Source organism: Sphaeramia orbicularis, chromosome 17 (assembly GCF_902148855.1).
Source record: "Sphaeramia orbicularis chromosome 17, fSphaOr1.1, whole genome shotgun sequence".
In the NCBI taxonomy this organism is placed as follows: Eukaryota; Metazoa; Chordata; class Actinopteri; order Kurtiformes; family Apogonidae; genus Sphaeramia; species Sphaeramia orbicularis.
Genome location: NC_043973.1, coordinates 6,519,315 through 6,534,701, shown reverse-complemented (window position 1 = coordinate 6,534,701; position 15,387 = coordinate 6,519,315). Strand labels below are relative to the sequence as shown.

The 15,387-nt window shown below is 38.4% G+C and overlaps 1 protein-coding gene across 1 annotated transcript in view; it reads left to right on the top strand.

Moving 5' to 3' along the window:
- Positions 1–15,387, top strand: part of LOC115436682 (receptor-type tyrosine-protein phosphatase N2-like) — a 474,948-nt gene that overhangs the window by 147,835 nt on the left and 311,726 nt on the right. Inside the window, 1 exon segment of the mRNA XM_030159587.1 lies at positions 13,402–13,481. Coding sequence (XP_030015447.1) covers positions 13,402–13,481 — 80 coding nt within the window.

Genomic DNA, 15,387 nt, shown 5'->3' with positions numbered 1-15,387 from the left:
ATCACATATTTTCTCATGGAGGCCTCTTGTAGGTCATGGGATTTGAACGGCAGCCATACCAACTTCATAAGATGGCTGTAAGAAACTGATACTCCCTCCATGAATGTCTATGAATTCCAGATTTCGTACAAACTGGGAGATACTTACAAACCCATTGTTCAAAAAAATCTTTGTAACTGAGGCCTTAATTACTTAATTACTGTTTGTCTGTATCTTTGTCAATAGGTCAGTGCTTTTATTTTGATTCACTATCTGGAACATATATTTCTCCAGAGCAGGTTAGATTTGCAGTATTAGGCCCTATTCACAAGACACATCACATAGAATAACCTGCGGACCTCTCCTGATTTAGATATTAACCCCTCATGTCTTTGTTTTGTGCAGCACATTTACACAGGACATTTGTTTTATTTTACTGACTTTATCTATAGGATCTAGGAACCTGAAGAAAGATATAAAATGTACTGTAGCTGCCATGCTTGTCACTATTCCGTTCATCTTTTGAGATCATGAAGTTTGGAACTACAGGGGTTGGACAAAATAATGGAAACACCTTCACCTCAAGATGATAATGTCCCAATCCATACAGCTAGAATTGTTGAAGAATGACATGAGGAACATTCTAATGAAGTTGAGCATCTCGTATGGCCGGCACAATCCCCAGACCTCAACATTATTGAGCATTATGGTGAGTTTAGAGATTCAAGAAAGACGTCGATTTCCACCGCCATCGTCTCTAAAAGAGTTGGAGGGTATTCTAACTGAAGAATGGCTTAAAATTCCTTTGGAACAGTTCACAAGTTGTATGAATCAATACCTCGGAGAGTTGAGGCTGTAATTGCCGCAAAAGGCGGACCTACACCATATTAAATTATATTTTGTTGATTTTTTAAGGTGTTTCCATTATTTTGTCCAACCCCTGTATTTCAGTTTGCTCTGTCAATAAATATCCATGTTGCATTGTTTACGTTTACGTTTACGTTTACGCATTTGGCAGACGCTTTTTTCCAAAGCGACTTACAGGGGAAACCAATTAAATCACTCAATCAATCAAATTTTATTTATATAGCGCCAGATCACAAAGTTATCTCTTGACATTTTATATATCGAGTTGGTCAAAACCAGACTCTAAGTCAATTCTACAGAACCCAACAGAATCCTCCAGGAGCAAACACTTGTGACTGGTGACAGTGGCGAGGAAAAACTTCCCTTTAACAGGCAGAAACCTCGAGCAGACCCAGACTCCTGGAGGATGGCCGTCTGCCTTGACCAGCTGGGGTTAAAGAGAGAGGGTAGAGAAGGGGAAAAAGAGAGAGCGATAGAGATAGGGACTGGGGGAGAGGGGGAGAAGGGGGGAGTAGGGGGAGACACATGGAGGCGGTTGAGGATAAGTGAGTGGTGATGATGAGGGCAGGGAAGAGGCCGGACCACCGCAGCAGGTCCAGAGATAATCGTGAAGAATCTGTGGTATTGTGACATAAGCGCTCTAAAATTGCACTCAAAAGCACTTTCACTAACAACAAAGCACTTTCACTAACAATGACCAGCGTAGCCTCCACAGGTCTTCAGTAGGAAACAGGGGAAAGAAAATATCTTTTAAATCACTGAGATGTCAAATTACACTGGACTAAATTTACCACAAGACCTCTTTGCTCACTGAAATAGGGGGAGGCAATTTTCTGTGTAATCTTTACTTTGGACATTAAAGACATTGGGAAAGACATGGGATCAAAATCACAGACAACCACCCCCATTATTACAAATTACCAGAGATCACCAGGTAATACTAGTATTACTAATACTACTGCAAGTAATATACAAATTACCATGGTGAATTACACTGGTAAAAGTCAACTCTCTGATACTCCCTGATACTGAAATCCAAGGGTTAAATCAGAAGTTATCTTGGTAACCCCTCAATCATTTTATTCACCTTTTCAACCACTTGTTTGAAAAAACTTGTTTGTTGGAGCCTGCCAAAAACCAAAGTGTTCAGCAATCCTTAAATCTTTGTACGTCTTCAACAAAAATGTATGAACCCAGCACTTCATAATGCAGCTAAGTGGCAAGTCAGCATTTGGATGCAATGGGTGAAATCAATGCCTAATGTCCACCTCTAAAGACAACCATTCATGTTGGCATGTTATTAATTTGCCAAACTTTTGAACCATGGTTTAGTTTGATCTGGCTGAAATCTCTTCTTTTTAGTCAAATCACACTTAAAAGTCTTGCGTGTTTACAGTTATTCTGACGTAATATTTTCCTACTGAATACATTGTCACAGGTTCACACCACCTCTCTGAGCCAGATGACATTTGAGACCATCAGTATTGGGCAGTAGCGTTGCTACTTGTAGCAAAACTACAGTTCTTAGGAGCTTGGTGGTAACGTCATTATTTCCTGAATCAAGTAACATTTCAGTAGCTTAACTGCTTTATTGATCAAATAGCATGGTAACAACCACAGAAACTATTTTTATATGGCTTAACATAGTGGAGAAGCAGTTTGTAGTCTAGAAAAATTTAATTATATAATCCACAATACAAGCACTCAAGATTGTCGGAACAGGAGCACACACACTGTCTGCTCTGCATGGGACTCACTAAAAACCAGGTGTTTCACCCAGAGTGGGCATGGTTTACTGGAACATCACCGTGCACATTTTTGAAGTGCCTTGCCCATGCTTGTGGACCGCGCAGCAAAATCCAGGCAGTAGTGGTGTACGATACTGCATATTTTGGTATCGATCCAATACCAAGTAAATACAGGGCCAGTATCGCCCTGTATTGTACTGGTACATTTCAATAATTAAGGTGGATGAATAATTGAATTGCTAAATCTCAGTTAATTTTCATGGCCTTTGTGTGTTTTGTGATGTTTCCTTTTTTTATTATTAAATTGTTAAAACCCAGGACAGAATTAGGCAAAGTTAATAAGTAATTAGAAAATACTTTATTATCAAAATAAGTTTTTTTTTTTTTCCAAAACAATCGAACAGTATCAAACCAATTTTTCCCCATGTCTGGAATTTTTTTCTTAAACTAACAAAGTGCACAAAATAATCACTGGAAAACAAATTAGAACAAATACAGTTTTTCAGGTAGTGTTCAAAAAACTGCAATACAAAAATGAAATCGAAATTATCTGTACCTTCTAGCCTTTTTACAAATTATTCAGCTTTCTATTGTCTCATTTTTGGCCTGAAAATATAGCCACATGACGCTGCTCTTCCATGCCATTCTTCTGCTCTGTGTCTCAATCTGAGCATGCATTGTGCGTGTGCTGGTGGGCAGGCACACTTGCTTGTTTGCTTTGCGCTGCTGAGTCATGTGATGGCACAACATTGAAACACAAGACAGGGCGGGAGAAGCAAAGTGTGCCTGCTTCGCACTAAGACAGAAATAGTGGGTCCGGTGACCTGGCTTTCACCTCTTTGACTTTCATCAAAGCAATGTGTGCAAGAGAAAGAGTAAAATTAAAGTATCAATCTCACCATGCTAGTATCGATCTGATACCGATACTGACTTGGTAGCAATACCACCACTACCAGACAGTGATGGAGCTTTTCCCCACTTCCTTACTTATGTTCTCTGACATTCTGCCACGTTGGTGCTGGTAGTACCAGTGAGCGGACAGCAGACACAGGATGAAACGAACCAGGCACATCATGCGGGACAGAGTTTCCATGGCGGAGTTGGAAATGAGACCCACACCGCATACCCGATATCACCCTGGAGCACCTGTCAGATGACGGTGTTCACTTCAATGCAGAGGGAAGTGGTGTTCTGCAGAACATCTGATCATTGTTGGCTGAGGTGTGTGGAGGTTGATCTCCACAAAGGCTCTTTTCAGAGCCGCCAAAACCCACAGTAAAGAGCATTACAGCCAGTTCTCCCTCTCAGTTTCTCTAGTTATTGGCTGTGGAGAAGTGGGTATACTCTCAATTTTTGCATTTTTTTAAGTAGTCCAGTAAAAACACCCTCTTTTAGAAATGGTGACATGTAAGACTACTCTATTTAGTTTACCCAAAAATCTGTTAGTAGTATTTGCTCACTATTATAAAATTATCATGGCTTGATCAGGAGCAGTATTATTGGTCACACAAGCAGACTGCATGAATATGTGTTCAACATGAGGCAAACATGATGTTTCAGTTATTATTTGAAAATTTGTTTTAAATAAAATACTTAAATCTGAAAAGTTGAAAAAGCTTTCTTGTTCATATTTCACCTGAAATTAAATCATTCTCTTCCACACATCAAAACCAATCAGATAAACTCAAAAGTGATGTACGCAATGTGTGTGATGCAGGACATGCATCACCTTGCCCCTGGGTGAAACGCCTGGTTTTTAGTGAGTCCCCTGTCTGCACCATGACATATATACATAGACACATCATTGACTGATATTGATAACCCATGGAATTGACTTAGCATGAATTTGGTAATTTAAACATGTAGTTTCTTATCTTTATTGTCATGTTAAGTTGGTGGCAACTTAAAGTAGCTTCACATGCAGTGAGCTACTTCTGCGGTGCTTGTGTGGAGCCTCAGACACAAATGCTGTTACAAACAGCACCGTGCAAACCATTTATGGACCATTTCGTACGACCCTCTCAAGGTGGCCATGAAAGAATGGAGTGTTCATGGAGTGTTCGTGGACCATTCCTAAGTTCATAGCCAGGTGAGCAATTTTTGTCCAAGATTTTTTACAAACGCAGTACGAAACCCCCTTTCGCACGATGCACTAATGAATGCCTTATGAACAGAGATAATACACAGTCCACGGGGACAAGGATCAGGGTGATGGACATGCGTTAGTTAGTGTTTTTAACGTCCGCTGTTACATTTTATTCTTATACCTTCTACTTCAAATTTCTTCATCTGATGTCTTATTATTACTCCTAATTTCTAACAGTACAGGTCCATTTTTGCACAGTAATGTGGGATTTCAGCACCACGGACAGTGCAAGATCCCAAACACACCAAATGCGCATTCACAAAAGGCTTAATGTAAAAATAGGTTAACATAGTTTAATGTCTGAAAAGAGCATCAATCATCACCAAATTATACGTGGACATCTCTAATGCAGGGATAGGCTCCAGTGACGTCTGGAGGATAAAGCGGTTCAGAAAATGAATGAATGAAATAATGAATGAACAGTACTATCAGATTAAACTATGTTAAGTTTTTTACAGAGGTGAAAGTGAACATGACTGCAGAAGATGTCCAGACGAACTTTGGTGCTGATCGATCACTGTTCTGGAGCATTAAACTACGTTAAGTTGTGTTTTTTACTAAGCACTTTAGAATGTCCCTCTTCTTCCGCTGCTGTTGGACTCAAACAGCGTAAGATCTTCCTACTATCAACTTGCGAGTACCGTGAGTTTCACGTACAGCGTACATTGACCTTACGACAAAATAATTCATGAAGTGGCCGTAGTTCTGACATAAGAAGGTCTCAAGGCACCCTTACGAAGACCAAGACAACTGTATATGGTGTTCGTACGACTCAAAATCATGTCATTTTCTCATGGCGGCCTCAAGATGCTCTTGCGTTTTGAACAGCAGCCATACTGACTTCATAAGACAGCCGTAAGAAACTACTGCTCCCTCCACGAATGTCAACGAATGTCTACGAACTCCAGGACTTGTACAAACTGGGAGATTCATATGAACCCATTGTTCGTACGAAGCTTTGCGACTGAGGCTTAACTTAGCTTGCTATATCTGAATGGGCGGTAGCTTCTGTGTAGTGAAGCTTCATTAACGGCAGAGTAACTGGTAGCTTAGCTCACTACATTTTCCAAGTAGCCTCCCCAACACAGGAGACCATGTAAATGAGGCTAATGAGGCAGAATTAACTCTGTACTTTATAAGACACAATACAATTATGCTTTAGGGAGTCATTTGTGAATGTAATTGAACTTGCTCGATGTGCAGCAGAGTTTCTTTGCCATTAGATAGTTACAGTGTGTCACCTTCTTTTATTATCTGCTAACTCTAAAGACATTAAGAGTATTAACAGAGAACTGTGGCTCCCACGAGGCTGTATCTCAGTGTTGAGTACAGTGTTGAGAGACAGACTTCAGATGGAGAGGAAGCTGTAGCATGGATAGCAATGAGTATGATCTTATACCTCATCGTGAAGAGAGAACAGTATCCAACAGTAGTTATTTTCACAAAGAGCTTATTTAAGAATGAAAGGAAAGCAGGGACAGAAAGGCAGAAGCACCTATTTTAAAGACAGAAGAGGCTGGAGCCATGAGATCTATTCAAGATGCAGAAGTGAAGAGCACATTGTGTATTATGTACCACATTGGTTAACTGATTTGTCAGTGTCACTGTGAAGTATAGTTTAGAGTCTGTGGTTTATGTTTAGAATTGGAGCTGTATTATCAGTAGCCACAGAAATCCAAGCAGAGGTGGCAAACGTCTGCATATTGTTTCCTCCACTAGAAGCACAAATACTTATATATATTAAAAAAAAAAAAAAAAACAGTAAATGTTGAAAATTCAATGCATTTTCTTCATGTACACAATACAGAACATGCAGTGTTCAAGAGAAACAAACAAAAATCAGTTTCAAGTCCACATTGAAGGGAAATTCATGTGTTCCTTGGCTGAAGAACAGAGAAAAAACATGAATGTATTCACAACAGTCTAAATCCAGCTCACATTCCATGTCAGTGGGTAAACAATTCAATGCTTGGTGTATTCTGCATCACAGTGACAGGAAGGACTGACAATGAAAGAGTGATGTCACTGAATGCTTGGCCATCACATGTCGATTATCACTGTGGTAACTTTTCTTACACCGCCTGCTTAAAACCCAGAAAGTCAGAGGGATTTGTGATCAGTAATCAGTGAATAATTTTAATGAAGTTGATTTTTCTTCAAATTAATCTTCCATCTTTCTGCCACTTACTATGGTGTTATGTAGTCTAATGGCAGTGTGAACTAGGGATGAAGAGATTCACCAATTTGAATCGGTGGTCCGAGACAAGCGTTTGTGATTTGACTGCGCCGGTAGCTTCAGTGCACATTGGATACAACCGCCGGCTAAATGTGCAACGTATATAGCGTGTCTGCATTGGTAAAACCCATGGTTATATTGGATGCATCATCACTATCTTTGGCTTTTTATCATTAAAACATACGGGAGCTGGGTGGCGCAGCCGCAGTTTGTAAACAGCAAACATGGAGGGAAGCGAGACAACAGGTGAAGAGGAGATATTCAGTGTACCTCTGACGTCACATAAGAAGTTTGGTGATTTGCAAAGTACCGGGGGGGATTGTTAAGCTCTAAATGGTGATATGTCGCAGTGGTGGAAAAAACAGGTAGATCTTCCCCTGCTGTTGCTTGTTGATGCTGGGTTAATAGTTAAGTTTTATAAGTGTTTTGGTAAACATTTAAAATTACAGACAGAGAACACTATTACGACTGTTTGTGAATGCCCTATGTGTTTTTTATTTTATTTTTTTATTAAGAAGCCAAAAAGAAATTGCCTAAATAAATGTATTGTATGAGTAGAGAATGATATTAAAAACAAATGTAATGAAAAAAACACTGAAGTGGTTTCATTGGTTTGCTTTAAAGAAAACAATCAAGGATCAAATACATCCTTGATAGGGAAAGAGAGAGGACAAAATAATTGTGATGTTGTTTAGAAACCAGATGTGGGCTTGTAAATTCTTTGTATTGTGTTGAATCAGTTTGAATCACATCATGAATCGTACCAAACCAAATCGCATTGTATGAAGTCAACTCGTCAAATCATTAATGAATCACATCGCATCGTGAATAGAGGTGAATCGCATCGCATCGGCAGGGGGCTTCACTGTATCATTAATGGATCGTATCGCTGACTGCGTATCGAGACGCATATATATCTATATATCTATATATCTTTATCTATCTATCTATATATATCTATATATATCTTTATCTATCTATCTATCTATCTATCTATCTATCTATCTATCTATCTATATATCTATATATATATCTATATATATATCTATATCTATATCTATATCTATATCTATATCTATATATATATATATATATATATATATATATATATATATATATATATATATATATATGTATAGTGGTGAGCAACAGAACTTGTCAGATTTCACAGACAAATTGAAAATTGAATATTACAATTATGTTTACAGCTTAAAAACTTGTCTTAGTCTTTATTGGGTATTGCTTTTGATTTGAATCAGACTAGACACAAAATACAAAATGTTGACTATTAAATGTTTATTGTTTAACCTCCTAAGACCCAGGAAATGTCAGCAAAGTACAAGCTTTTTTTTGTTTTTTATTAATAAGTGCCTATGTTGGAAACATCATGATGCAACAGTTCTTTCAGATGCAGTTTTTTTAAAATTTTTATAGAATGTCCTTTGTGGTGGACAGTTTTCTTTTCTTTTTTTTGTATCAAGTTGTGAAACTCTTGTCCACAAATGTGGACAGAAAACCCATAGCTGGGTCTTAGGAGGTTAAGTGTGCAAAACTACTATAAGGTTTTGTGTAGACAAAGTAGGTTTAGGAATTACATTTGTAAAACATTTCTTTGGAGGAAAAAAGTGCTGAGAAAAACTGTTGATTGAAAAGTGCGTGCATTATGCTAAAATACATTGTTCCATGTTGTCCTTAGATTTTCTCTCAAATGGATTGTTTCAACTTTTCAGCATTGCAGATGAAATCCTCTTTCAAATCATCTGCATTGTGTTACAGGAGAGCACTAATTTTAGAGACAATTCTGTGAAACCTACACCTAACTCTATAGCTTTAAAACATGTGTTTTTCCTCTGCAATACATTCCTCTAAGTTAAGTGAAAGCACTGTATAAAGCCATAGCTGATTTTGGTCCCTCATCCTGCCTCTCACTGTACAAACTCACACTTCATCCATTTTCCAGCCAGCAACCCTTGAGGCACTTCAACCTTCACATAGTGGCAGTGCATTAGCATAGTACCACAACAAAAATACTTAGTAACTTATACAACCTGGAGCCTGTGGGGAAAAATTCCCTTTCTTCCCTTTTTACAGAGTTGCTGTCGGGGCTGGAGCCAGAGAGTGGGACTAGTTCAATGAGCCTACAGCAAAACTTCACTTCCACAAAACTGTGAAGCCTACACACTGCGCTAGGACACTGAATAAACCTTTGAGTGACTCACATGCTTATATGTTGCATTTGGAACAATTCAATACCGATTAGATAATCCTGCCAATGACCACTTTGAGCTGCGCTGGTACTGAAATGTTTCTAGCCGCCTCGGTAGCAGTGGCTCGGTAGTGGTGGACGGTGAAGCAGTGGGAGAGAGCTAAGCACTCATGTGGGTGGCTCTCACACAGCCTATGACTGTAGCTGGCTGCTGAATAATGATGGCTGTTGCGTAACTGTCACAGAGTGTAGACTGTAGGATAGAAACAGGAGGGCTGAAGTGATGTAATGTCTGTTTCTGAGTTGAAGGGTCATATCAGAAACCCGCCACTAGGAGGAGAGAGTGGGCCTGTTCTGAGGTTGATGACGACAATGAGTGCTCAGAGGTGTTGACTGGGATTACTGCAGCAACATCCACAGTGCCATTGCCAGCTGTTTAAAGCCCATATCTTGGGGTTTGAAGTGTTTTCTGGCATATACATTAAGTCATTTGGTACACTGGGTACTATATAAAAGTAATTTGTGTCACCATAGAGTCTTCAGTGTCCTATTCTTAGTGGAAATAAAATCTCTCACTGCAGGTAAATTCAGTCCACATGCAACACAAAATAAAGAGAAATACTGGCTTGAATTACATTTGGTCTTTTTCTAAGAAATTTTAAATTTCATACCTCTTTGTACTCAGAAAAAACTTTTCAATAATGATAACAATTATAATTATCACAATATAACTTTAAATTGTGATACTTTTCCTTTGGTTTTTTCTAACATTCCTCAGATAAAAGACAGAAGATGATTAATATTTCTGTTTTAATTAATGTGCTTAGTTTGATCCTAAACAAGCATTTTCTCATTCAAAATGTGTGACATTTACTGTGATAATTATTAATATTGTCTTTTTTCAAATTAGAACATATCTAGATGGGCCGACTAGCTCTTTTTCAGAGGCAAAAACACTGTATTTGAGCTGTATATGTTTTAGTATTTTTTCCACTCTCCTGACTTGACAGACATAGAAATTGCCTGCATTTAATTTCAATGTCATTGTTAATCTCTTAAAACATAATGAGATTTAGTTGTTTTACTGTTCCAATTTGTATTCAGTCACTTTTGAATATTTTGAAGGTTTAATTTTCTAGACAGAAAAAAACTCCAAAAACCTGTAGGTAATAGACTACATAAATTACTTTATACTTTTCTTTTTTTTTCTTTTGTTCAGACAAGGTATAGTTTTTAGATGTTACCTGCTTGACAGTTTTGACTGTGACTCCAGTCTTCCTCAGAAGCCTCATCCGACATGCTGCTGACATGTCATTTATCAGCTGGTCGGCTCAATGGACCAATCATAGCCCGTCAACCCCACACAAAACTGTCAATTACTTGTACACCCAGAGGAAAAAATAGCACTGGACCAGAAATGCAACGTCATTTACAAGATACCATGCATTCTTTTTGGTGTTCTTTTTTCCTTGTGTTGAAAGGTCATCCTGTTTCCCCAATGTATGTTTTATTACATGATTTGCATGGTATCTCGTTAATAACGTTGCATTTCTGGTCTGGTGCACTGAGTGAATATTATGAAAATAAAATATATATCTCTCACTAGAAATGTAACCAAAACACATTATTATGTAGAAACTAACTAAAAGTATAGATTTTTTCACTAAAAATGAGAGAAATGTCATGTTTTTGTCCTCACGGCCGGGATCTTGAAAGTCACGAGACTCAGACGCAGGCCAATGGAAAAGAATAGGATTAAAAAAATGTGAACATGTTACAATTTTTCAGGCCCTGATTGTGAGACTGATACATTTTGTACTGTGGACAAACCTAGCTATTTCACATTTTGATATGAGACTGGGTTGGTATGAATGAATTAATGCATTTTTATTATTGTGTCCTGCATAACAATATGCCCAGCCCTTACATGGGCTTATAAAACACCAAAAATATAAACCAAAAAGGGGTAAAAGGGGCTAGTGATTTAGTCAATAGAATTCATTACTGGGGCTCTTATGGCACTTGTCTTTATATACAGACACGACACACATGACAATACACTTAACTTGCACCATGTAAATGCAGTCACAATATATACGTTGTATACATTTCAGAGACTGTACTTTACTATTTTGTGCACAAGTCAGAGGATCACAGATGGATATATGATCAATGCAACGTGGACTGATTTTCCCTCCTCATCACACAGTGAGACTTTGCCTTCCCTGGCAGATGAATTGCTTCATAGATGTGACAAATATATGCCTTAGAGGAGAAATAACGGCCACACATCGTATAGATTGTGTGGAGTCGGATGAGGCCAAGAAATGTTTTTTAGGATAGATCTGTCTCTTTTAGCTTCTCAGTTTGTATTTCAGAAGATTCCTAATATATGTTTAGTAAAATCTAGGTGGTGTAGGATATAATAAGGCAGTACAGCTGACTTCAAGCCAAAGACAGTTTAGTTTATTTGCTTTGCTTCACAATATTTGCCACTGGGGATCATTAATTTGATCCTTTCTAATTAACTTGTTATTGCTCCTTAACCAGTTGAATAGTATGTTACTGCTGCATCAAACCTTAGTGAATTCTTTTCTGTGCAGTTTAATGGTTTTTCTTTGATACATAGACCTTAGGGCCCATGAAACCCAATTAAAAGCCACAATAACCGTAAAGAAAAAAAAAGAAAAGAAAAAAAAAAAAGCATAAAACTGGACATGACTCATGTCTTCAATTTTGTAAATTTTAATTTACAAGAAAAAGCTTGAGCATTCCTTGCAATTAAAGCTGTAAATTCCTCTTCATTCCTTTTTTTTTCTCCATGTTTTGTCATATATGGGGTTTAGATTTTGGATTAAACATGACTACAAATGTTGAATAATTTAGGAAAAAGAAGTGATACTACTGGTAAAATATAAAATTCCAGTAGGATTTCACACACATTTGGCCCCTATAAATGGTACAATAGACTAGTGAGTGAAGAGGTAGACCACACAGCCTGCAAAACACGAAACCCCTCACTGAAGGCGTAACAATTTAAATCCATCAACCTGAAACCTAAACCACTTCGCTGACTTAGTGAGTACATTTTTTTTCTGCCCACAGCATTACAATAGGATCTGTTCCATTAATGATGTCACCATATTTTATAATGGTGTTGCTCCAGTAGCAGTCACTTCCTATAAAAGTGTACAATGCATCCTGGTGGGGGACCTGGCAATATATATTCCTGCTGGGCTTTTAGCCTGAATTACAGCAGGAAAAACAAAAGGTTAATTACATTGGGAGACTCCACTCTGGCTCTGACCACCCAGCTTCTCAGCCTCTGTGTTTCAATTCAAGCTGCTTTGTTGGTATGAGTGTTAGATGAACAGCACCTTCCAAAGTACCGAGACAAACAACAGTAATGTCTTTCTTTTGTTTTTTCCTGTTCAACATGTCTTTTTTGTTGTGTTTCTTACGTCCCCAGTTTCTGTTGCACTGAGTTGATATCCAGTTGTGTTCCAGTCACCAATAAATAGGAACAGTTCTCAAAAGCAATTCTTTAGGGAGACACCAAAAGAACTTTGGTATTTAATGTATGTAGAGGAAAGTAAGGATGCACCAGTTCAAAATTCCTGGCCAGTACCAATATTGAAGATGACATTCACTGGATTGCTGCTAGTATTACCAATGTTATTTTCTGTTTCTTATTTTCTTCTTGTTGTTATTGAACAGTGGGTTGCATTTGATTGAAATCTTTACAGTGACTGGAAATTAAAACTCTGTATTTTACCTGTATGCCTGTTATTAACCAAAGCTTCCACAACAGGGCAATTTTTTTTTTTACAGCCAGTAACTTGTAAAAATGAAAAGGAGGGGTCTTGTGGCACCAAAATTTAATGTGCTACAAAGTAGACACTCTCATCCATTCTCTCATCAAAGAATCACAAATCAGTGAGCAAAATCCTCTCATGCCTGACCCGTTTCTCTTATTTCTCAGCGGTGCTTAAATGCTGGTGGGTGTATTACATTGAGATCCAAGTATAACTGCTTGATGGGGATGTTCAAAAGCCTAAAAGATCACCACAGGTTAAAGCTTTTTTCCCCTACATGTACCACATATAGCTGTGTTTTAATCTGCTTCTTTCATCTAAATACCAACACTGCCATTACAAATACATCAGAGGTACATTTTTGTCATGTTTCTAACTGTGTGTATTTGTGTTGTGTGTTACAGGGTCGTGGGCCCTGCTGTGACCTTCAAAGTGAACCCGAACATACAGAACATCAGCACCGCAGATGTGGCCAACGTGGCTGGTAGGTTCTCACTGACTGGCACCCTAATGGCATCTTTATTCTGAGAGAAAGGCAGACCATTATCTTTGGCTTGAAGCTGCAGCTGAGACTCCTGATGAATATTTTTCAAAATTATGACTCTCTTTGTGTGTTCTGCAGCATCCACACTTTATGGTTGTTTGGTTGTGTATGGTGTAAAGTCATTGTTTAAAGTAAAACAAAAACTTACTTAAAAACAAAAAAACCCCAGTAAGTTCTCAAAAAAATCAGATGAGTGACTCCCCTGAACACCTTCTTTCAAACACATTCAAAACAAGATAACTTTCTTGGATCTGCTTATTCGGAACCCGTTCTGTGTAAGCGTCTCGGATTCGGCACAATGGACAGCGCACGCTTCATTCCTCATATATATTTTTCACCCTTAACTTTAAACATGTCATAACTTCTATAATCATACCGTTCAAGGACTATATGACAGTATGACACAATAACTCTATTCAACCCATACAGACCCAAACCACCACAGTTCAAATCATCTACTGCTCTCAAATGTTTATAACTTCTTAACCTCTAATCCAGGGGTGTCCAAACTTTTTTCAAGAGGGCCAGATCTGATAATGTGGACATTGCCAGGGGCCAGTGGTTCCCTTCAGACATTTTTTAAACAGTAAAAATTACATATAAATGTGCTGTTCTACAACAATTTTATTTTCATTGTCACAATATCATTTTTTTTAAATGGCAGTGTAACCAAATCTACGCCACTCAGGGTGAACAAATTAAAAAAATAAATAAATAAATAAAAAACAATTCTGCCTTCCTTTCACATCTGGAGTCAGATAACATGGAACAAACTGTATAGAGTATCTTAAACTTCCAAGTTGATAAAAATCTTAACCCCACATTCATTTAAACATGACTTATATGAGTAATCATTACTCATATATTACTCAGTAATGCAAAGTCTGTTAACATTTAAGATGAAACATATGATTCTTACTCTTGTCTTTCACAAATCATTCAGAAAGTAATATTTTGTGTCACATCTACAAGTACATAACACCAGCAGTTAGAGGCACCTAACCTGGCAACTTGGCAGCCTGCCTGGTGGTGAATTCATTGAACTCCCAGTTCACATGAAGAGTCACTGTTGTGAGTTTAAAGCAGCTTGAATTTGCTTCACTTTTTCGGAGCGCTCACTCCCTGCTACTTGTCGTATGCGTTAGCAATGTTTATCTGATCGTGTCTCTTTACATTGAATTCCTTAAACAAGGCAACGTCTGTTGACAAATTGGCAAACACAATTGTCTCGATTTTCAGTGAAAAAAAATTGTAATTCCCATCTCTTCTGGAAGCGGCGGCCCTCATACTGTGAACTTCCGTTTTTTTTATTACAGGCGCCATGGTTAGAATGAGCGAAAATGGTTCCGGCGAAGTCACAGAGCCAGATAGAGTTAGAGTGGTGCTGCCACCATGAGGGTGAAAGGAGAACTGCATTTGAACCTTTTATGTTTCATGGACTCGGATCAACAGGCCAAGTGGGGCCATAAATTAATACATTATAAAAACCAAGCTGTGGGCCGTATTAAATCTGACCGCGGGCCGTGATTGGCCCCCGGGCCGGACTTTGGACATGCCTGCTCTAATATCCGATCATACATGCAAATCATTGGTGTAGAATGCAATTTGTCATCTTTTCATGGCCAAAGTAAAGCTTCCAGCCCGGCTTGGTTCCGAGTTCTGTAAACGAAAACGGTTCTCGGAACTGGATCTGCGCCCCGGGTCACAGCGGCTCACTGCAACGGGCTTTGCAAGCCACAGAAGCCGGTGTTCGGACCCCATAGGACGGCTTTCCTCCATGGCATGCGGCGATGTGGGAGTTGGAGGTTAACATTAAGGAAGTCATAAGTGACATTCACCAGCATTA